General features: G+C 34.9%; 1 protein-coding gene across 1 annotated transcript in view; it reads left to right on the top strand.

Annotated features, from left to right (window-relative positions):
- Positions 1–25,290, top strand: part of LOC110211524 (sodium channel protein type 9 subunit alpha) — a 211,305-nt gene that overhangs the window by 174,087 nt on the left and 11,928 nt on the right. The window contains exons 22-25 of the mRNA XM_078146987.1: positions 3,123–3,245; positions 13,987–14,268; positions 15,542–15,595; positions 16,384–16,521. Coding sequence (XP_078003113.1) covers positions 3,123–3,245; positions 13,987–14,268; positions 15,542–15,595; positions 16,384–16,521 — 597 coding nt within the window. The remainder of the gene's footprint in view (positions 1–3,122; positions 3,246–13,986; positions 14,269–15,541; positions 15,596–16,383; positions 16,522–25,290) is intronic.

The following is a 25,290-nucleotide window of genomic DNA, read 5'->3' on the forward strand; positions in this document are numbered from 1 at the left end:
GGTGGGAGTTTGGTGGGAGAAAGGAGCTCTTGCAAGAGAGTAGTATAAGAGAGAAATAGCTTGTAATCACCTTATGGAGGGCTTTGAATGCCATGCCAAGGGACTTGGCTTTCATTTGGAAGGGACCAGGAAACCACTGGAAATTCTTGAATAAGGAAGTGACATGGCCAGTTCTGTCCATTAGAAAGAACCATCTGGTAGTGAGTATGAAGGATGGATTTAATGGGAGGGACAGAAATGGAGAAACAGGTTAAGAAACTACCATGTATACAAATTAATGAGGATGCTGGATTAGGGAGGTAGCAATGGGAACAGCCAGCAGAAGATGTACACAAGAGATCATGGAGAAGTAAAACTGGAAGGATGTGCATGCCCAAGGTACGGGTCAGGGCTGGGGAGTTAGCCTGCCTGCGTATTCGAACTTTGAAAGTTGTTTTCCACTGATAGACTTCCCTAGTTAAAGTTGCTTAAAATTTTAGTTTTTTTTCTTTTGGAGGCAATCAAGGTTAAGTGACTTGCCCAGGGTCACATAGCTAGTAAGTGTCTGAGCTAGATTTGAACTCAGGTCTTTCTGACTCCAGGGCCAGTGCTTTATCCATTGTGCCACCTAGCTGCCCCTTAAAATTTTAGTTTTTTCCAAAAAAAATTTTCAAGTATTCAGGTTATGCAATTCCCCATCTCTGTCTTAACTAAGGTATGGTTCCAATCCAGTTCTTGCTATTAGACATTTTATCCCATTGTTACCTCTATACTACATATATTTTAAAAAATCTATTCAAAGAGTATTTGTCAAATTCCTGTGATATACAAAACACTGTGCTAAGTACTGAAGATGAAGACAGGACATTATATATGGTCTTTAGTCACAAGGAGCATATAATGTATTGGTATGTGAAGATATGTGCAACATATATATCCCCAAGTATAATGATGGGTAAGATGCAATGGAGGCAAAGGAAAGACATAACCTACTGTAAGAAAATTTGAGAAGGGAAACACCACTGTCAACTAAGAGAATCAGAGAATGCCACATGAAGATAGTCATGCTTCAGGAGGACTTTGAAGGTTGAGAAGTATTTCAAAAGGCAGAAATAAAAAGTAAGCACACCCTAGACATGGACATAGCCTTCAATGACACATAGAGGTGGGAGAGGGCAGGATGGCATCAAGGCATGAAGACTACGCAGTTTGGTGGTATGTGAAAAGCAGCAGTATGAAATAATGATTGAAATGGGAGTTTCAAACCTAATTATAGGAAGCTTTAATTTGAGGTTTAGGAGTTTATATTTTACCCCATAAGCACATGGGGGAGGTTTTTGAGAAGGGAAGTAAAATGGTCAGACCTGTTGTATAAGGAACATTATTTTGGCACTTGTGTAGAGAAAGGTACAGAGAGAAGAAAAACTGGAAATAGGCAATAATATTTATGATTTAAAGAGGGTTTAAACTACTATGAGAGATGCAAGAAATGTTGTGGAATTACAACTGAAAGGACTCGGCAACTGATTAGATGTGAAGACAAAGGGGAGAAAAGGGTAAAAAGAGAAAAAGATTGAAGTTTGAAGCGTGGTGTTAACATAACTGAATATATTAAGAGATCCGTGTCCCAAGTTCATTAAGAATATTAGGCTCTAAAGTTTTATAAAATCCACATTAAATTCAGGTGGCTTGGGGAAGCTAGGTGGTGCAGTGGTTAGAGTACTGGTCCTGGAGTCAGAAGCACTGAGTTGAAATCCAACCTCAAACACTTACTAGCTGTGTGACTGACCCTGGGCAAGTCACTTAACCCCGACTGCCTAAAAAAAAAATTAATTTTAATTTTTAAAAAAGGGAAGAATAAAAAAAAAAGAAAAGAAGAAATTCAGGTGACTCTAGAGCCAGCGCTGGCTGCCCTGATTGTTAAATTTTCTGTGTGAGCATTTACCTCAGAAATCATAAATCATTATAAATAAGGGCTTGATTTGTTATTTTGTTGATTGTCTAGACTTAATAATGCAGATAAACGTGTATGCACATGCATTTTTTTCATACAGCCTAGGTGTTAAACATTTACCAGCATACCTCTGTTTCTCTATAAATATTGCTTAAGCTTAGTGGGAATTTAGTAGAAGGTTTCAGGAATGAAGTCATCACCAGATTGGAGGCCTGGTGACTAATAATAATAACTGGCACATATATAATGCTTTAAGGTTTGCAAAGATCCATTATCTCATCTGAGCCTCATAATACCCCTGCTTAAATTACAGTCAATGAAATATCAATTAAATTGTAGTCCCTTATTGATCCAATTGACTCTTTACTCTTCATTATTGATAACTAGAGGCATGTCTTCAGTATCAGTTTTTAAGAACTTGTAAAACACATTTAGGCCAGCCTGAAATGATAGCATTTAGGGAAATAAGAGAATGCAGAATATTATTCAATAATATATGTAGCTTGCTCAGACTTTTGGCTCATCAGTGGAAGTTTTATGTCCAGGTATTGGCTTAGTTATTCATAAATATGACCATGATCTGGTGTTCCTTCCAAATGGTCTCATTATTAATTGATCTTAATTACAAAATTGGTCTTTCATAACAGTTTCCAGTTAGCAAGTTGTTACTAACGTTAACCATGAATCAATGAATTTAAAAACAAAAATAAGTCATATTTCTATAGCATTCTCAGGTTTACAAAGTGCTCTCCAAAACTATAAAGTAGGTAGCACATCTGTTAGTGTATGTTTTACAGATGAAAAGACTAAAGAAGTTACCTCCCCACATTTACATAGGTGGTTACTGTTACGGCCAGAATTTGAACCAAAATCGCCTGACATTAAATTCAGAGCTCTTTTTACTACACATGTCATTTCTTAAGCATATCTATGTTTACCTGGCAATTCTGAATAAAATAGCCATAATTTTTCATTAAAATAACTTACTCTTTAATTGCATTTCTCTAAAAACCATTTCTTTATATATGTTTTCCTAGGCAATGATTGTGTGCTTTGCATGATTTTATTGTTTATGAAGCAGCTCTTGGAAAATTCTGATCATTTTCTATATAATAACTTTAACTTTTATGCAGAAGTTTGACACAATAAATGTGAAATTTTGTTTTTTTTTTCCTCTGATTTTTGGCAGGTATCTATAATTACACTTGTAGCCAACACTCTTGGATACTCAGACCTCGGTCCCATTAAATCCCTTCGGACCCTAAGAGCTTTAAGACCACTCAGAGCTTTATCTCGATTTGAAGGAATGAGGGTAAGAAAATAATTAATTTGGTGAAATACTCTAGCCATGGAGAGGAAAAAAGGGTGTACAGAATGTGAATAAAAAGTTAAAAGTTTCTATACAATTCCCAAATCATGTTTTTTTTGTTGTACTATATATTTATTGCTGCCATACATAGTCTCACATCAAAAGCATTGGAAATATTGTATGTAGCACTTTATTTATCTGGCAGATTTGGGGACTGAGATGTCTAATACGTGAATTTCTAGATAATTGCCACTTAACTGTTTGAATGGCTCCAAATTTTTTTGTTCTTTTTTTGTGGAAATCTGTCTGAAATCTGTTATTTATTTCTCAAACAGCCTGTGGATACTTTCTTAAGTACATGGGCCATTACTATGAGCGTCAATTATTTTAATACAGTGATGTCTTTCAGGGTTTTTAAAGTCTATAGAACTATTTGTTCCTACAATAAACAGCCTCAGACTGCTGTGATTTTCTAGATTTTTTGACTGCTTTTTATGGTTATGTTTTCCATCAATATCCCCTCTGTTAGTTTTCCTTTCTTGCTACTGTCAATGTGAGTCCTATTGGCACATTAGAAACTCATCCTCTATTCTTATAATGCATTTCTTTTCCTTTGATTTAATCTGTAAAGCCAGATCTTCAAGTATGAAGTTTAAGCCTGAGAGTCCTATATAAATATACTGAATCTCTTTAATGTTTAGAGGTGTTTTCTTTTTTACTTATTTTTTCATTCTCAATTGCTTTATTGAGAGAAGAGGTTACAGGAACTATGACTCTAATTAATTAAGATCTTATCGTGCCTTAATTACCATTACGTATTTTGAATAGCTTTATCTTCCAAGATGCAGTTACTCGGAGAGGACAAATGATTTAGTAACTAACAGTGTATTTGAGATTTTCAGGATTTCTACTTCAATTCTATATCATTTTGTTTTATAATAATCATAACAAAAGCTGCTGTGTCCACATGGGCAATACAATAATCTGTGCAAAGTGAAACTTTGATAAACTTCAGATAAACTCCCTAGTTGTTTTTTTTTAATATATAATTTCCAAAACCTGTTTGACAAAAAAAAAATTATAATGAAATTGGCCGGTTGTTTTATGTCTCATACAAAGACCTTGCAAATTCTAATTGAATTTTTCTGATTCATATCTGAGAAACTACAGAAGAAGAAAAATTATTTTTTATAAATAGCAGGTAAAAATATTTTATAGACTAACTGTAAATAGATACTCTGAATTATAAATACATGATCTATGGATATCTTATGTGTACAAATAATTTTACACTGTAATTGTAATTGTTATGTACTATATTATACTCTGTATGCAAGATCCCAAATAAAATTCCCACCTCCTTCCTGTGATTTCAAAACAGCCACCAAGCTGTTACTGGGTCCACAGAGCTACTTGATGCTTTTCTCTCAGTGGGATTATACATGGGCTATGATCCAACCTTTTCTTCTGTCATGATACCCACCTTCATTCATTCTACTTCAACTACTGCTTTCTTAAACATACTCATATATCCTCCTTAATTTCTGTTTTAAGAATAGGATGCTAAAATGGATTTGGAGTCAGGACCTGGGTTCAAATCCCAACTTAGCCACTAGGTACCTATATGACCTTTGGCAGGTAGCAACCATAATAGGCCTCAGTTTCCTTTTTTTGTAAAACATAGGTGTTAGACTAAGGGTTCTTTAAGTCTCCTTTCAATACTATATCCGTAATTCCCCACCCTTTTCTCTTCAATATGTTACCCAATCATTTCATGAAAACCTTCCCCATTTCCCCTTGCTCCTTCAAATTTATTCCTTTCCCTTCTGTGAGTTGAAGAATAAGTTCAATTATAATTTATAAACAATAGCTGATATTTGTCTAGTGCTTTAAAGTTTGCAAATGATTTTATTTAACTTTCATTATAACTCTGTGATAAAGGTGCTATTATTATTCTCATTTTAGTAGTAGTAGTAGTAATAGTAGTAGCAGCAGCAGCAGCAATAGTAATAATGATATTATTATTAACAACAATAATAGCTAGTATTGATATAGTGCTTTCAGGTTTGAAAAGCATATTATATGTTGTTAGAAATAAACTTGACACCAAAAATTTAGTATCAAGAAAATTTATTATAAAGAAAGTCCAGAGGATTTAGACATTTCTGGCCAGAAGCAGGCTCCACCCCTCTTCAGGAGGGGTAGGCCCTGAGTGTAAGGGCAAGTGTGCTTTTATGCAGTTGAATTTGGCGTAATTGGTCCATTCCTTCCCAAGTTACACCTTTCCTTACATGTTTCCCCTTGATATGCTCAAGTATGTTCCCCCTCCCTTGGTCATACATCCCATGACTCGATAATGAGGCTCCAATTTTATGCGGGATGTGTCAGATAATAGTAATGAAGCTCATGAAGCAGGTGCACTAGCACTTTTCAGGTGTCCTCAGGTTGACCCCAACTGGTCTGAGCTGGCTTGACCCTTATCTTGATTTTGGGGTCTTCTTGGAACAATCCACTTACTTCCTATTGGTCAAGCCCAGCCCACCTACAGTGTACCACTTCCTGGGACCTTTGTTCTTTAAATCTCTGCATTATTCTCTTTCTCTGTGGAAATTTAACCTTTACCTGACTCTCACATATGTGTTACCCCATTTGATTCTTATAACAACCCTGAGAGGTAAATCCTTTTTTTTTATCATCCCCATTTTATAAATGAGGAGACTGAGGCTGAGAGAGATTAGGTGATTTTCCCAAAGTAGAACTTGAATCCAGGTCTTCCACATTCTGAGCGAAGTAGTCTCTTTACCGCACCATCTTGATGCCTCATTTAATAAATGAAGAAATTGCGAATTAAAGTAAAGATATAAAAATTGAGATGACATATTAATAAAATACTTTGTTTCCCCAAAAGAGAGTGAAACTCCTCTTCTGGACCGCCATAGTATTTGTTTTATTTTTTTGTTATGGTATTTTTCATATAATTCCCTTTATTATAGTTCATAAATGAAATAAGTCCATTTAAATTACTCAGAAGCATAATGAAATATTTTTTCAAAGAGAATCATAAGGAATAAGAAATGGCAAGCATTGAAGAAGAAGAAGAATAACTAGCTTTATTTGGAAAACAATGTACATGTTATCTCATTTAACAACATTGATAACACCAAAAAATTAACAATATTTTAATAGGTTATTGAAATCAGTCATTTAAAATTAATTGTCTATGGATAGTAATATCCAACAGTTTAGAAAAAGTCATTAAAACCAATTCAGAAGAAAGCTAAATAAAAGATGGCAGTGTATTCCATCTATCATCTCCTCTCCTACATCTTCTTTCCCTTTTCCATTTCTGAATTCTTATAAAGTATAATTTACACTTTGTCTCTATTCTTTTATGTCCCTCACACTTTTTCTTAATCCCTTATAGTGGTGGATTATAATGCCAACAATACACTGAAACTGCTCTCTCCAAGGTTACTAATGATTCTTTGATTGCTAGATCCCAGAGCTCTTTCTCCATCCTCATTCTATTTGACTGGTGTTGCTATATGGTTGTGAATCATGAAACATCATACTATCAGGGGAGAAAAAAAATAAAATTTTCTGGTGACCAAATGGGAAAAGGAAAGGTTCCTTTATGGATGTAAGCAGACTATAGCATATTACCAATATAGCTTGCCCACAAAAAGCACTACAGAAGACTTCATTATTGTAATAATTATTTTATTTCAATTAAACACATTTCTAAGAAATATCAAAAATTAAAATTACTGTATGACCGGAAAAGGAGATCATGACAATCTCCTATGCATTAAATTCCTGCAGCTTCATTACCTACAGGATCAAAGTGAAAATCCTCGCCCTTCATAATTTGACTCCTTCCTACCTTTTCAATTTCATTATATTTAGCTCCCCTCTACATACTCTTTGCTCCAATGACACTGATCTCCTCGCTGTTCCTTGAACGAGACATTCCACCTCCATTCATTTTCATTGACTTTCCCTATAACTGGAATGCTTTCCCTCCTCACTTCAGCCTCCTGGTTCCCCTGACATCCTTCAATTCTCAGCTAAAATTTCTTCTGCAAGAAGGTTTCCTAGTCCCCTTTAATGCTAATGTCTTCCTTCTGAGATTAGTTTCAAGTTATCTTGCATGTATCATTTGTACATAGTTTGCATAGAATGTGAACTCCCTGAGGGAGTTTCCTTTCTTTGTATCCCTAGTGCTTAACACAGTGCTTGGTACTAGTAAGCATTTAATTAATCCTTGTCAAATGACTGAATGGATGAATAATGGTGAGGGATAGAGGTGCCCAAATGTAGCACCAGAACTTACTTAAATAACTCAGTGGCACCAATAGAGTTGAAACAATTATATAGACCCAGATGAAGGCTTCCAACATGTTGAGAGTACATTGTATGGAGGATTTGTGGAAGCACATGCTTGAGAATTTCAGAGTATTTAAAGTAATGGATGGAGGAGTTACAATCAGTACTATTAGGGAGCATGCCCACAATAACAAAAGCACAGATTTGTCCTGTTTTGCATTTATATTATACTGTATGTTATGGCTAAATGGTTAAATTGTACTGATAGTCACATAGAAACTAAAAACCAACATTCAAACTTCAGAATTTCCATTCATGCTAAGGGTTGTGAAAAACACATGGCTTTAATAGCTTATGGTGACACTAGCCTAAAAATCCATAGAATCAATATTTCCCACTAGAACAAGAGGGCTGAAGGTGATTATTTTGTTAATGGTTATTAATTGTTAAAATATGAGAATGTTTTGAATGCTTCCAAAAAGTCAAAGAATGTGACAATTTTTTTAAAGATAATGATTTTGTTTGGGGGCAAAACAGCAAATTGAGAAAAGGTTAAATTATTTGTGAAATCTGTAATTATGTTTACATGAAAGCAGTCTTGTTTTATAACTGTTCATTCTACACTTGAATTTTGTGAAGAAAATGATAAGAAATTGAGTCATTTTTAATATTTGTAACATTAAACTCAATGGTTATCAAGCAATACTACAACTAATAATGATAATCTTATAATTACAATAATAATATTTGTATGATGCTTTAAGTTTACAAAGCACCTTACAAATATTGTCTCATTTGATCCTCATATCAACCCTGAAAGGTATGTGCTATTATCATCCCCATTTTACAGATGAGGAAACTAAGACTGACAGAGGTTAAGTGACTTGTCGGGGGACACACAGCTAGTAAGTATCTGAGGCTAGATGTGAATTCAGATCTTTCTGACTCCGGGGCCAGTGTTCTAGCTACTGTACCATCTCCATACTGTGTTCAAGATATTATGTTAGACACAGGATACAAAGATGACAAATACACAGACCTTCCTTCAAGGAACTTATAGTATCATGGCCTTCTATGTACACAAATAATTGATCAAAGGATAGTTTCAAAGCACTAACAGCAATTTAACGACTGAAGAGATCACTTTCAGTGGGGGAGGTAGGGAGGGTACAGAGATAGAAAGGTAAGAAGCATAAGAAGACTTATGGAGAACAATATTCAACAGCACCTTGTAGGTTTTCTGTAAATATTCCATTAATATGTAAAATACCTATTCTCAGAGTTAGAGTTTGATGGAAGGAAGCTCTTTTATCTGGTGGAGCTGGCAGAGAAGAGGAGAGGGAGAGAGTTCATTCCTGTTACAGAGGAGAGCATGAACACAGTGGCTGAAGAAAATTTAGAATATGAGAAAGGTGTGAGGCAGGGCTAGAAAGGTAGGCTGGACCCAGATTATGAAAGGCCTTGAATGCCAGCATAAGTAGTTTAAATTGTATTTCATTTAGAGTGGAAATCCCCTGAAGCCCTTTCCATAGGGGAATGATGTGATCAGAATAATGCATTTAGGGGGGCACCTAGGTGGTGCAGTGGATAAAGCACCAGCCTTGAAGTCAGGAGGACCTGAGTTCAAATGTGACCTCTGACCAAACACTTGACACTTACTAGCTGTGTGACCCTGGGCAAGTCACTTAACCCCAATTGCCAAAAAATTAAAAATTTAAAAATTAAAAAAAAAGAATAATGCATTAAGATTACTTGGTTATTAATTATAAAGGATGGTTGGAGTGAGGAGAGACTTGAGAAGAAGAGGTTATTACAATAGTTTAGATGAGTGGAAATAAGGGTTTAAATTAGAATATTCCCAGGATGGGATGGTAGATATGGAGTCAGGACATGGTTACTGCCGTTGAAGGAGAAGGAAGACTCAAAGACAGTCAAGGTTTTAAGGCTGGGGGGCTGACTGAAAGGATGATTTTAAAAGGTGAGTTTTGTCTATTGCTATCAATTCAAGCCAATATGCAAATTATAGTGCTGGAAAATAATTTATAATAATGATTACATTGAATTATCAATCAAAGATTATATTATAATCTTTACATCATGCCTACCTAGGCAGGAGAATGAATAATATATTTCAGAAAGATTTCCACCTAAAAGAGTTGAAATAACAAAATTTAAAAAAAGCCTGTATATTGTGCTTTAAGATTTGCAAATCACTTTACAAATATTGTTTTTGATCTTCACATCAACTGGGGGGGGTAAGTGCTATTATTATCATCCCCATTTTACAGAATTAAATGTTGACTCTTAAAATGTTAACAACCTTCAGTTAACCAGAAAGTTTTTTATTCCAGAATACCTCATTCCTTGACTATGTCAGAAAACTATAGTGTTGCTATACCACTAAACTGACAAGGACAGATTCTCTAGTTCCATAATATGTCCCATTTTTCAATGGGACATATTCAATGGTTGCCAAGACAACTTCTGCACTTTCAGTAATCACTTCTCAGGAAGAGCTATATACTTAAGTCACATGTGTATATATTCGTATGCTCTATAAGTTGCACTGATAAATGCTAATTATATGAGTTTATTAAATGGTAAAGTTTCTGTCTTATCGATTAGTATTTGGTGGTCTCTAAAATTCTGTCAAGACATTCCTTAAAAATTCCTGTACTGGTGGTGATGGGTTTTTTAAGTTATTTTTGTTTTGTGACAGTTTACTATTATTATTCTTGCTGATGTGGTGCTTGGGTGCTTATGCTTGGGTGCTTGTACTTGGACCCCAATTTCTCTCTAGCCTCAGAAACACTGTCCCTGACAGTTTCTCCCCAGCCCAAGGACCCTGTGTCTAGTAATTACTCAAGAGTGGGCCCCAGCAAGACCCTTATCTCTCTCCCTGGTGCAGTTACAAACAGCACCTGAAGGATTTATTAGTTTGAACTGGCTTTGCACTGGGTCATAAAGACATTTTTACCCACTGAACTATCTCCTACCACCCTACCTCATTATCTACATCCTGGGCTCCTCATTAACTGTATTCTAGACTTAAGACATATGTATACTCCCTACATCAATCTTGTCTAACAAGACATTGACTGGTGGCAGACTGGACAACTCTCAGTTACCCCTGAACTCTAGTTGACTTAGTGACGCAGCAGGCCTAAAACCACACCTCCATGTGGCCCCCCTTGTGGGCTTTTCCCAGTGAACTCTGGGTAAAACGCTTGCACAGTAGATACAACAAGTGTATGTTTCTTTAAGTACTGACCACTCCTCGACCACTCCCTAACCCCGCCCTGAATCACCTAGTTAGCATATTTGACACACGTCTTATCATATTTTATACTATATAAACTTTAACTATACTGTTTTAAGATTGCAGGTTCCTTAAGAATCCTTGCCTGCTGAAAAGTGTAACAATAAACTTTTTTGCAACTTGGCTTAAGATTGCTTGAGTTTGTGAATTCATTCCAGATGACCCATTTTGTACTTTGGTTTTTTTGAGGGGTCCCAACCTCTCAAAACCTCATCATTGCCACTACTCTAGATCTTTTGAACATTCTTTAATATGAGACATGCTGTCATCTTTAAGGCATCCCATAACAATCATACCAAAATTATCAATGTAACAAGTCTCCAATCTGCTATTCTTGTTATTGCTTTGTTTATAATTCAGAAGAATTTGGTTTTATATGATGCTGATTAGCAAAGTGATTTATAATAATCTATAATAAACATACTGTTTTCCTGGATGGCTGGCTTTCTCTTCCTCCATTTTTATGTTGTTATTATTATTTAGTATTAAATCTCAAAAGTGTTAATTAGGTATAATAGAAATAGCACTGAACTAAAAATACTGGAGACCAGAAGTCTGAACCTAGTTCTACAACCAACTAGTTGTCTAAACTCAAGCAAGTCACAGCTTCTCTGTGCCATAGTTTTCTTAATAGTAAAATGAGGGAGTTAAGCTAGATCAATCCACATGTCCCTTCCAATTCTGGCATCTTTTTCCTTAAATCACATTAACAGTATAAGTCCCATTTGGAAATATGTAATCAAATACTTTATAATAGTAGTTCTGGGACCTTTCCTGTGGTTTCATCAGTGTAATTTAATTGTGGTGAGGAACTTCCTCCACCCAGAGCAGACTGGCTCATGGTCTCCAGTGTTGTAGTCATTGAGAGGTTCCAGTGCAACAGCTTGGCCAGGATCATACAACTATGATGTATCATATGTGGGACATAAACAAGAAATAGAAATGATGATCAATTTTGTAAACTAGAAACTCTAGCTAGCAACCTACTTCTAAGTTTTTGATATCTTGTTTTATACAAATGTTTCATTCTATTTTACAATAGGAACCAAGTCTTTTCATGTTTTCTTTTAATTTTGTGTGTAATCTATATGTAAACTTTCCAATCTTGTCAGAAAGCCTGAGCCATTGTGATAATAGCTAGCATTTATGGAGAGCTTGAAGGTATGCAAAGCACTGTACATATTATATTGTTTTATCCTTAAAACAATCCTGGAAGGTAGTTCCTTTTATCATCCCACTTTTACAGATAAGGAAGCTGAAGTAGGTAGAAGTTAAATGACCTGCTCATGGTCACACAGTGATAAGTGTCTGAGACTGTATTTGAAGGCTAGTCTTCCTGACTTAAATCCAGAATTCATATAGGTACATAGAAATATAGGTGTCCTATTTTTCTTCTTCCTAAATAACATCAGAAACCATTTGATCTAGTAGATTTGGGCCCTGATATCTAGCCTAGATTTATCACTGACCTAATATAGTATCACTTTACTTTTCTATTTCTATGTCTACAAAATTGGTGAAATAATGTTTTCTCTCTGTTCACTTCCAAGACACATAAGAAATATTTAAATGCTAATGACGGTTTCTATAGATGAGATCAGAATGTATGACTCCCACCAAACTGGAGGTACATTAACTTCTTCAGAAGACTTGGACTTCCTTTCAGCAAGGGCCCCCTGCATTCCCCAAATGTTGCAAACATGAGAACCACTATTGTGTTCTGTTTCACAGCCCTGGTAACCTTTTGAAAGATTCTGTAAAGGGGATCTGCCCACCAATATCTCCCCTCCTAAAATGGTATTTGAACAATCAGTAACTACTTAAAAATTTTATTGATACAGTGAGCATAATGGTATTTGAAATGTTAAGATACTATTAGCTAGTTAACACATTAGATATTCTCTCATTAGGTTGAAAGGATGAGAAAGAGGAGAAAAAGTTGAGATTAGATCATAGAGGAAGAAGAGAAAAGTCCTAGAACATTAATTGTAAGCAATAAAATATTTTATTACAGCCCTTGTACAACTTTAAGATGGATACCTGAAGGGTTCTAATATCAGTGATAGTAATGGATCTGAAAACTGAGCTGAAAAAAGTACTAAATAAGACTGCTTACAATATAATTTTGCCAAGGGCCACCCCCTGACTATATGTTTACAAACAAATGAATCTGCATATCTTTCTAAATATAATAAAATATATTTGGAAGTAGAATTTTAGAGCTGAAGGGGAACTTTAGAGATCATCAAAATGCCTTAAAAGATGAGAAAAAATAAAGCCAGGAATGTCATTTATCTTACCCAAGGTCACACTTCTGTTAAATAGTGGAGAAAAACTAGGGTCCAGACCTCTTGACTCTTCTAGTACAGTGAGTGTTCTTTCCATTACACCCAGAATGTCTTACCTTCAATTTTTTTTTTAAATTATCTACATTAGCTTTTATATTTGAAGGTATGTGAAATTTTGACAATCCACAGGTCATGAATCTTTTTTTAAGTGATCATATAGCGTTTGTGTTATGATTTATTACATTATTTAAATGGACATACTATATTTCATTTAATTTTTTTTTCTTTTCTAGCGTATGCAGAATGTGACTTAAACTTACAAACATCAGGTTTCTATTTATTTGTTTATACATTTTTTTCATTTAAGTTCTGTTAACAATTTTAAATGTCATTCATTGCCTTTTGTTTTCACCTATTGTTTCATTGCATACTATTTATCTTCTCTTTCACCCTGTACTTGAGGGAATGACCAAAGTCTTATTCTACTTCATTTAGCACAGTGCTGGTGAGTGTACTGCTATGCACTTAATACGTCTTCTTGGTTGGTTGGTTGATATAATCACTTAATAATTGGATTTCCTAATTCTGTAATATGAAATTTGGGATACTGACTAAATTTATGTTGTCTTCATTTGATTTATCAGATGCTATAATTGTTTGATATCTTATTGCTGAAGGATAGCTTCATTCTTTGCAATTGTACCCCCAGTACCTAGCATAGTTCCTGGGACATGTTAGTGTCCAATAAATACCTGTTGAATGATTAATTGATTGACCCAAATTGATTTGTTTATTTTTATTTGTGTTGTAGGTGGTGGTGAATGCGCTTTTAGGAGCAATTCCTTCCATTATGAATGTACTACTTGTCTGCCTCATATTCTGGCTAATTTTTAGCATTATGGGAGTAAATTTGTTTGCTGGCAAGTTCTATGAGTGCATTAACACCACAGATGGCCAGAGGTTTCCTGTAAGTGTGGTTGTGGATAAGGACCAGTGTGAACAACTCAAGAATAGTAGCAATGATGTGCGGTGGAAAAATGTGAAAGTGAACTTCGATAATGTTGGAATTGGTTACCTTTCTCTACTTCAAGTTGTAAGTAATACTTTTTTCAAGAAATGTATATCTGTCTTGTGTAGTATACTAATATTTCAAGATAACATGCTTTTGTTAAGTTTGATTGTAAGCTAAAAATGAAAATGAAATTAGATACATGTTTAGATATAGCTTTTTAATGATTATTTAAGATAATATCCCTTTGATATATGATAGAAATTTAAGTGCCAAGCATGAATTTTACAGATTTTTTTTTGCATATCCTAGATATTAGTATATTTTCTCTGTGTTGTTTGATTTTTTTAAGTGGAATTGACATGGGTGCAGTGTTAGTCAAAGAAATTAAATTGTAATTGTGATATTTTAGATGTTAGTGGGAAAGTTCCGGGGGATGGGGAAGGGTTGGTAGGAAGCCTAGGCAGCTTTTAACTCATACAACCTAACAATCAACTAAAAAAAAAAAGACTGAAGTAATTTACTCCTCAGATTATACAGATAGTTTTTCTCTTCTATACTTCTCTGTCCCACCCTCACACCCTTAACCAAAACTCACCTGATCCCAGTTTAGAAGACAGTATTAAACATAATTTTGGGCTCATCACTCAACTAATCCTATCTGATTCATTTGACAGCCATCCAGACATTTATGGGAGTTGGTGGAGGTTGGACATGGAGAAAAGATGGGGAAGGATAGAGTGGAAGAAAGGCAAGAAGAGGTGAAGATAGAGGCAGGAGAGATGCTAGTTTTAGCCAAACCAATTTCCAGCAAAGGCTTTCTGCCCCAAATCAAAAGCAGCGTTTATAGTTCATTCCATTCTTAGTACATTAATGTCCATGGGACCCACCCCACTTCCACATACATATGTATTTGTATGTATGTATACACACACACACACACACACACACACACACACACACACACCTTTTAGGACCAATGGAATATAGTATAGTAACTGTGGAGGGGGCGTTGCACAGAAGCCCAGTGTATTCTGTAGAAGAGGGGGAAAGTTCTCTCTCTCTTTCCCTAGAAAAATGTATTGCCACTATTAACAGATAATTATGGCATTTAGGTAGTAGTTACTAAGCTGGAATATTATGGAAAATTTTAACTTTATTTAATATAGAAAATTTTTACATTAAATTTTGGAGAATGCAATTAAAATGAATATTTAGTATTAAAACAGTTTTTTGAAATGTCACTAGACTTACATCAACAAAAGATTTTAATTGCCCTACATAAAAATAAAAGCTTTTATTTGTTCTAAACTATTAACTTCACACATAAATTTAATAAATGTCATGTTTTTTGTAGGCCACATTTAAAGGATGGATGGATATTATGTATGCAGCTGTTGATTCAGTTAATGTAAGTATTGGACAATCTATCACCTGCAACCAACATATATCTTAACTGCTTCCCAAGCTATTTGCTAAGGCCCGCTTCATAGGTATTGGCATTATTGCAAAGACTCTGGTCTCATTAAATGATTCTGCATAATAAAAAAACAAACATGCTTTCCATAGACTGAATAAATAGTATATCTCATAGATATGTAATACTGTTTTTCAAATGTATGAAGATGCTGATATAATTTAATAAGAATTCATTTGAATTCTTTTTGCTATCATGTATTTTCTCAATTGGTTAAAAGTCCAGCTACTACTCTGTGAGAGTCTACAAACATTTTTTTACATTAAAAGGGGAACATTTGTGCAACAAAGACTTGAGAACTAATGGTTTACCTCATATCCTCGAAGTTCTAATGTCATTTATGTAACTAGATGAAGGATGAAAATGTTGACATTATTAACTTGGCAGATTTTATTTAATAATGATGAATTCAAATTAAAGTCATGTTTCAGATCTTTACTTATTTATCAATTAGCAGCTCTAGGATCTGGTAGTATATATAGTTCCAGCCTCATCCCATTTGTCTGTTCAGAGTTTACAGGAATATTGAAGAGTTGCTAAGTCTAGATGATGAAATTTTTAAAAATAAACCATGGCAGAATGCTAGTCTCTCTATATCAAAGCAGAATTATAACCTCCAAAAGAGCATCATTTGAATAATTTTTCTAATTGTTATTGTATAAAATTGAAATTGCTACTCAAACTTAGTGTCTCTATATTGCTAATTCTTGCTAATTTTATAGATAAATCAGCAGCCCAAGTATGAAGAAAGCCTCTACATGTATCTTTACTTTGTCATCTTTATCATCTTTGGGTCATTCTTCACTTTGAATCTCTTCATTGGTGTCATCATAGATAATTTCAATCAACAGAAAAAGAAGATAAGTATTCCAAACATTTTGTCATTGTCCTGAGTGTGTGGGTATGTATATGCAGGGTATCCCAAAAGTCTTAGTACAGTTTTAAAAGCTTAAAACTTCATTAAAACTTTTGGAACACTTTAAATATGCATCATATATGAAATATATATACATACATGCATATATATGTAAGCTTAAAACCTTCAATCTGTTTAGTGTATCATCATTTGAAATATTCTCATTAAAAGAGCCATTGCTTATTCAAATTATTTGTAAGAATGAGTAAAAAGTTAATGTTATTTCATTCATTTATATGGCAAAAATGTTTATTTCCTCTTCTTGTACACACTGACATAATATAACATTTTAAAAGATTACTTAATTACAATTCTAATTGCAAAAAATAAAGGTGAAAAATAAAAATGTTCAATTCATAAGTATTTAAGTGAGGAGAGACAGATGAGGAAAGCATCTCTGTCTAAAATCAGGGAATTAAAAAGTGAATAGGGGCCAATAACCACAGCAGGGAAGATAACTTAGCAAAATATTGGATTATTCTTCTATATTTTCATTTTCAAAGCTAATTGTGTCTTTAAATGGGGTCTGACTTAACTTTAGTTAGCCCTTAATAAAAGTATCTATGGTTAACATTTCCCAAGTAAGTTTAAACTTCTAAGCCTCTATTTCTATACATGAATGCCAACTTCAACTAACATCTGCATGGATTGGCACTTATTTGTAATCAAATATTTTATTTAAAGTAGTTAATCATCCCTGATAATGGAATTGTAGGTGAGGGTTCAATCCTGCATTATTCTAATGATAAGAATTATGTATTTATTTCCCTCGGGAAAAAAAAAGTATTTTATAACAAAAGAACCGTATTTCCCAAATTTGCTAAATATTTCACCTAGCTGTCAACATTAATGAACATCACCAGCACTTCAACTATATCCACACTTAGTTATATGGCTGTAGCGCACTTAATGTATATTAAATTTCAAGTGATTCAGGATGAAGCATTTGCATAGTCTCGGTAGCTATGTTATTATGTTATCCCCTTCTTCACACCCATTGCTCCTCAAATCCTGGGAGCATCTTGTATTACTGGGATTGCTATTACAGGCAGGACTATATGATGAGAAACCAACTAATGTGATTGGAGGCCAACTGGAAATGTTAGTCAATGATTCCTAAATCCTCATTTTTCATTAATTTGCCATCTACTTTGCTTTGCTTTTCTAGATTCATACCTTTTTCTCCTAGTTTCTTTTTCTGTCTAACAGGCTTTGGTGTCTTTCCTAATACCTTTTCCAATAAGCATCCTTTCCTTACTTGATAATTTCCACTTTTTAAGCTTTTCCCATCCCAATAACATCACCCCTCCACTTCTTTCTGCCCATCATCTGTATAAATATTGAACTCTACTTAGGAAAATCAGGCATAATAATTCCTTGTATTTAAGTATTGAATCGAATCATTGACACCAGTTGCAAAGGGAAGGGAAAAACAAGCATTAATTAAGCCCTTACTCTGTGCCAGGGATACGAATAAAAACAAAACCAAAGACAGTCACTGCCTGTACAGAACTTTCATTCTAATGGGAAGAATGTGCATGGCATATTTGAGGAACCTTTTGGCTAGAGAAGAAGCTTTATGCAAGGCAATTAGTAGCAAAGATAAGGTTAACCGGCCCTGGATTCAGGAGGACCTGAGTTCAAATCCGGATTCAGACACATAACACTTACTAGCTGTGTGACCCTGGGCAAGTCACTTAACCCCAATGCCTAAAAAACAACAAAAACCAAAAAAAAAAAAATAGAATGTCTTATGTGGGGGCTTTAATCCTATAGAGGACATCTTCTTTGGGGCATCTAGGTGGCGCAGTGGAGAGAGCACGGGCCCTCAAGTCAGGAGGACCTGAGTTCAAATCCAGCCTCAGACCAAACACTTGACACTTACTAGCTGTGTGACCCTGGGCAAGTCATTTAACCCCAATTGCCTAAAAAATAAATAAATAAAAATAAAAATAAAAAAGATAGGGTTAGAACTAGATTGGATTTACATTGTTGAATGCCTTACGTGCCAGGTTAAAAAGTTTGTATTTTATTCTATGAATGGTGGGGAGCCATAAAGATTTTTGAGCAGGAGAATGATATATTCAAGATAGTATTTTAGAAAAAATTAACATGAAAATTATATATAGGATGGATTGGAGAGAGAAGAAACTAGAGATAGTAACACCAGTTAGAAAACTACTGTGATAGTCCAGGCATAAGGAGATATGGAAGTCAATTATGGTGGTTCCAGTGGAAAGGGACAGATGATAGATGTTGCTCAATTCTTGAGAGGCAACATACCCTATATTTTATTTTTTGTAAAAAATTTCAGTGTAAATATCAAGAATCATTATGGTATATTAGAACTGTTATATCAAGTATTGGACTTGAAGTCCTGCCTTTAATGCATTATGACAATGAGCAAGTCACTTATACTCTCCAAATCATACTTAAACTAATATTCATTGCAGCCCTCTTGACACAGTAGAGACTTAGTAAATATAGATGACAGAGAAATCTCAAGCATGATTTAATACTAAGATAGTAGGAGGACAGAGCTAAGATGGCAGAGAAAAGGTAGGAACTCTCCTGAGCTCTCCCAAATTACCCTCAAACCAACTTTAAATAATATCTAAAAAAAATTCTGGAGTGACAGAACCCACAAAGGGACAGGTTGAAACAATTTTCCAGCCTGAGATAACTTAGAAGTTTGGCAGGAAAGGTCTGTTGCACCAGGTAAGAGTGGAGCACAAAATGTCTGTGCAGGTGGCACCTCAACAAACCAGGAGCAGGTCCTGGAGGTAACTGAAGTACCTGTGGTTACTTTAGGGACTTAGCCCACAGATGATAAGGGGGTGAAACAGCAAGTCAGAAGGGGTCCCTTTTCTGGCACTAGGAGAAAAACTTTGTTGCATTGCCCTTAATCAGATCTGGGTCACAGTTCCAGGGTGAGGAGAAGCACTAACACAACAGAGCTTGTGGCCACAGGGGAATGGGAATCCTGGTCACAGTGTCAGTGCAGAAAAGTGCTTGTGGTCACTCACAGACTACCGCACAGGTCAGGATAGTAATAAACATACCTCACCTTAGATCACTATCTTGGCCAAAGTGAAAATTTATAGATCCCCGCCCCAGAACTAGCTCTGAAAATTGCTGCACAAAATAGCTGAATTTGGGACAGTACCTGCTCCACCTTGGGAGCAGAGTCCAACTGTAATATCAAGTTAAAAGTCAAGAAATAGCCTGGGAAAATAAGAAAACAACAACAACAAATCCTGACCATAGAAAGTTGCTATGGTAATAGGAAAGATAAAACACAAACTCAGAAGAAAACAACAAAGTCAACACTGCTACATCCAGAGCCTCAAAAAAAAAAAAAACACTTATTGGACTCAGGCCATGGACGCACTCAAAAAAGGATTTTAAAAATCAAATAAGAGATGGAGAGGGAAAACTGGGAAAATAAATGAAAGTGATACGAGAAAATCATGAAAAATGAGTCAACAGCTTTGTAAAAGAGGCACAAACAAGATTGAAGAAATAATATCTTAAAAAACAGGATAGGCCAGTGGTAAAAGAGGCATAAAATCCTGTGAAGAGAAGAACACCTTAAAAAGCAGAACTGGCCAAAAGGAAAAAGATATACAAAAATTTACAGAAGTAAAGAATTCCTTAAAAAGTAGAATTGAGCAGGTAGAAGCAAATGACTCCATGAGACATTAAGAAGGAATAAAAGAAAAAAATGAAAAGAAAATAGAAGAAAATATGAAATACCTCATTGGAAAAAAAAAACTGGAGGCAGCTAGGTGGCATAGTGGATGAGTACCGGCCCTGAAGTCAGAAGGACCTGAGTTCAAACCCAGCCTCAGACCAAACACTTGACACTTACTAGCTGTGGAACCCTGGGCAAGTCACTTAACCCCAATTCCTTAAAAAGAAAAAAAAACAACTGACCTGCAAAATAGATCCAGGAGAGATAATTTAAAAATTATTGGACTACCTGAGACCCATGATCAAAAAAAGAGCCTAGACATCACCTTTCAAGAAATTATCAAGGAAAACCATTCTGATATCCTAGAACCAGAGGGTAAAATAGAAATGGAAGGAATCCACAAATCACCTCCTGAAAGAGATCCCAAAATGAAAACTCTTAGGAATATTATAGCCGAATCCCAGGTCAAGGAGGAAATATTGCAAGCAGCCCAAAAGAAACAATTGAAATATCATGGAGTCACAATCAGAATAATACAAGAGTTAGAAGCTTCTACATTAGAGGATCAGAGGGCTTGGAATATGATATTCTGGAGAGGAAAGGAGCCAGGATTACAACTGAAAATTACCTACCCAGCAAAACTGAGTATAATCCATTGGGAGAAAAAAATGGATATTCAATGAAATAGAGGAGTTTCAATCATTCCTAATGAAAAAATCAGAGCTGAATAGAAAAATTGACTTTCAAATAGAAGACTCAAGAGAAGCATAAAAAAGTAAGCATGTTAGAGAAATCATAAGGGACTCAATAAATTTAAACTGTATACAATCCTACACAGGAAAATGATACTTGTAACTCAAGAACTTTCCCATTATTAGGGCAGATAGAAGAGTTGTACATAGACAGAGGGTGAGTTGAATAGGATGAGATGATATCTGAAAAAATGAAGGGGTGAGAAAGAGGAATGCACCAGGAGAAAGGGAAAGGGAGAGGTAGAATGGGGCAAATTAGCTCACATACAGAGGCACGAAAATGTTTTTACAGTGGAGGGGAGAATAAGGGAGGTAGGGGTAGGGAATACTTGAACCTCACTCACATGGGAAGTGGCTCAAAGAAGGAATAACATACACGCTTAGTTGGGTATAGAAATTTGTCTTACTCTACAGGAAAGTAGGAGGGGAAGGAGATAAAAGAAGGGGGATGATGTTGATAGGGAGGGCAAAGTAGGGGAGGCAGTAGTCAGAAGCAAAACACTTTTGAGGATGGACATGGTGAAAAGAGAGAGGTAGTAAAATAAGCAGGGGGAAATAGGATGGAGAAAAATATAGTTAGTAATCATAACTCTGAAAAAAAATTTACAGCAAGCACCTCTGACAAAGGCTTCATTTTTCAACTACATAAAAAACTGAATCAAATTTATAAAAACAAGAGCCATTCCCCAAAATGAATAGTCAAAGGATATAAATGAGCAGTTTTCAGATGAAGTAATCAAAGCTATTTATAGTCACATGAAAAAGTGCTCTCAATCACTATTGATTAGAGAAATGCAAATTAAAACAATCCTGAGGTGCCATATCACACTTATCAGATTGGCTAATAGGACAGAAAAGAAAAATGACAAATGTTGGAGGGGTTGTGGGAAAATTGAGACACTAATGCGCTGTTGGTAGAGTTGTGAACTGATTCAACCATTCTAGAGAGCAATTTGGAACTATGTCCAAAGGGCTATAAAACCAATTCATACCCTTTGACCTAGCAATACCACTACTAGGTTTGAATCCCAAAGAGATTAAAAACAAAAAGGAAAAAGACATGCACAAAAATGTTTATAGCAGCTCTTTTCTTTGCAAAAAAAATTAGAAATTGAGGGGATACCCATCAATTAAGGAATGGCTGAACAAGTCATGGTATATAATTGTGATGGAATACTCTTGTGCTATAAGAAATGATAATCAGGATGCTCTCAGAAAAACTGGGGAAGACTTACCTAAAACTAATGCAAAGTGAAATGAGCAAAACCAAGAGAACATTGTACACAGTAATAGCAATATTATGTAATAATCAACTGTGAATGACTTAGCTATACTCATCAATACAATGATCATTCTGAAGGACTTATGATAAATAATGCTATCTTTCTCCAGAGAAAGAACTGATGGAATCTGAATGCAGACTGAAGTATACTTTTTTAACTTTATTTTTTCCTGACTTTTGTTTTTTGGGGGGAGGGTCTGTGTTGTGTTTTTTTTTTTTTGTAGTGTGGCTAACATGGAAATATGTTTTGCATGATTGCACATGTATAACCTATATCAAATTTATTGCCTTCTCAATGAGGGGAGAAAGGAGGAAGAGAATTTGGAACTCAAAATTTTAAAAAAAGGATTGTTAAAAATTGTTTTTACATGTAATTGGAAAAAAATAAAATACAAAATAAATTTTAAGAAATAGTAAGGTAGTAAACAAATGCTATCTCTAGTAAAAAAATGATTAAAATGGGTTAAAATTATAGTTAAGAAGAAATTCATAACATGTAGTAGGAATCAGTAATCTTTAGAGATGTGAACTCATGGTAATACACACACACACGAAACATATATATGCACACATTCCAGCTCATCTTTAGGGCAGAGCAATTATCATTCATCCCCTCTTATTCATTCTATATACATACATACATACATATACATATATACACACACATACATATATACACATATATACATATATTGTATGCATATACATACAAATACATATGTGTGTGTATATGTATACAGTATATAGTATATAGTATATGTATATATAGACCCTAAGAAGCAGCACCAACGAGCACCTCAGGCCTTCCAGCTTTCCAAAGGTAACTCCGCATGCTTGACGGCTAAGTGGCATTGTATTGTCAAGAAGACCTGAGAGTGCTGAGTTGGTAACCCCCACAGATCCTCTGTGATCTCATTAATGTGGCTATGTCTTCCCATTTTACTCCTAGAATCTTGTTGTTTCTTAGCCATTTGTCAAACATAATTATCTCTGAAATCATCTCTATCATAGAATCCTGTATAATTTTAACATATGCATGAGAGGAAGCTTATTTGAAGAGAATCTTTATACGTTTTCTTCTGCCAAGTCAGTTGTGATATTCTTAGAACTCTCTTCTTGGGACAGCTAGGTGCCGCAGTGAATACAGCTCTGGACTTGGAGTCAGGAGGACCTGAGTTCAAATCCAGCCTCAAACGCTTAATACTTACTAGCTGTGTGACCTTGGGCAAGTCACTTAACCCCAATCAACTCACCAAAAAAAGCAAAGACAGACAAACAAACAAAGGAACTCTCTTCTTACCCCTTTGCCACTCTAGCACTAGGACTGTGAACTGTTTTGCATCTTTGTCCATTTTGTTGGTCACCTCAGCCAAAACAGTTTATTGCCTGATGACCAGATTTCTGGTGAAAAGCCTCTCCAAAATTAGCTAGGTAGACTCATCTATGGGTTCATACTCAAGATTCTTTCCAGCTTGATAAAGTTTACTAGAATTTTTACTATGTATGCACATTTTTCAAGAACCTAGGAAAACTTTCACAGTTATGGATCCATGCTGCCAATTTCTCTTTCCTACTTTGTTCTAAAATGCCAGAGATGACAAATTAAATCATTACTTGCAAATTGTGAGTACCATGTGTTAAGAGTTTTCCAATTTCTCCACTAGCAGCTCAAGGGAGGCAGCAAGATTTTACAGAGTAACACCAGAACTTCAGTATTTTCAAAATGATAAATTTGGACAATAAGATTACGAAGTAGTGATGGGGAACTTTAATTATTTAGACATTTACTGGAGCATTGTCTGCGAAAAGCAAAGGAGTTTCTAATTTCCTGAGCTGCCAAATGAAAATTTCAAATAAAAAAAAGTATAGGAACCAAAAGGTGGCCATTTTATCCAGCAAGAAAAAAACTGGTTATTGGAGTGAAAATGATGGAAATCTTTGGGGAAAGTGACGATTCCACCTTGAAGTTTATGGTAAAGAATGAAAAGAAAACTAGGAATGATCAAACATGCATCTTAGATATTAGAACAGACTTCAAAGGGGAGGGATGTGTAGGACTTCTTAAAGAATTATGAAAAGGACAAAAGGAGGTGTTGTCAAAAAAACCAGATATTGATGCATGAGGAATTCATCATTTAATAAGTATTTGTTGATTATCCACCAAGTAATGTGACAGACTATGACCGTAGCCAGCGTAGCCACAGAGTGAGAATTAATTCCCTCATTTATTTAGATCAGGGGTCTGCTCAACTCTGCCTGTTTTAATACATCTGGGGAGCTAAGAATGTTTTTTACATTTTTAAATAAAATTTTATTCTTAGCTCTCAGGCCATCCAAAAACAAGTGGTAGGCCAGATTTGGGCCACTGATCATTGTTTGCTGACCCCAGATTTAGATATTATTTTATTGCTATTAAAATATTAAAAGGTTGAGGTTTAATTTCTTTGTTAAAAATAGTTCAACTTCTATATCTTATGGAAGTCTAAGTTCTTTGCATCCCACTTTTTTAATCTTTAAAATGAGAAGGTCAGATTAAATTTTTATATTTATTTATATTACTTTTACTTACATTTTATATTGTAATATATAATTATGTTCATACAATTATAATTATACATGATTGTATCTATAAATAATATATAGTTTTATATATAGCTGAAATATATTACTTATTTTCCTCAGTTACTCATATTTCATGTCCCCAGAACTATTTCATTACTATGATAAATACACAATTCAGCCCAGTGCATGTATTTATACATAGAGAAATTTCATTGTTTTTCTTTGCTAATAGAGAGATAGTGTATTACAACTAAACCAAGGCTTTCCTTGAGCTATTGGTTTCAGCTTCCTCCACAAGTCCATAAATGTGAGCCACATCACAAAACTAGATTTTTTTCCTATTTTTTTCCTCGCTATCCAACAGGGTACACAATGAGGAAAGCATTATTAAGCCACACTCCATATTACTCTACCAGTAGATAT

This window comes from Phascolarctos cinereus, unplaced genomic scaffold (assembly GCF_003287225.1).
Source record: "Phascolarctos cinereus isolate Bilbo 61053 unplaced genomic scaffold, phaCin_HiC Scaffold_726;HRSCAF=1367, whole genome shotgun sequence".
NCBI lineage: Eukaryota > Metazoa > Chordata > Mammalia > Diprotodontia > Phascolarctidae > Phascolarctos > Phascolarctos cinereus.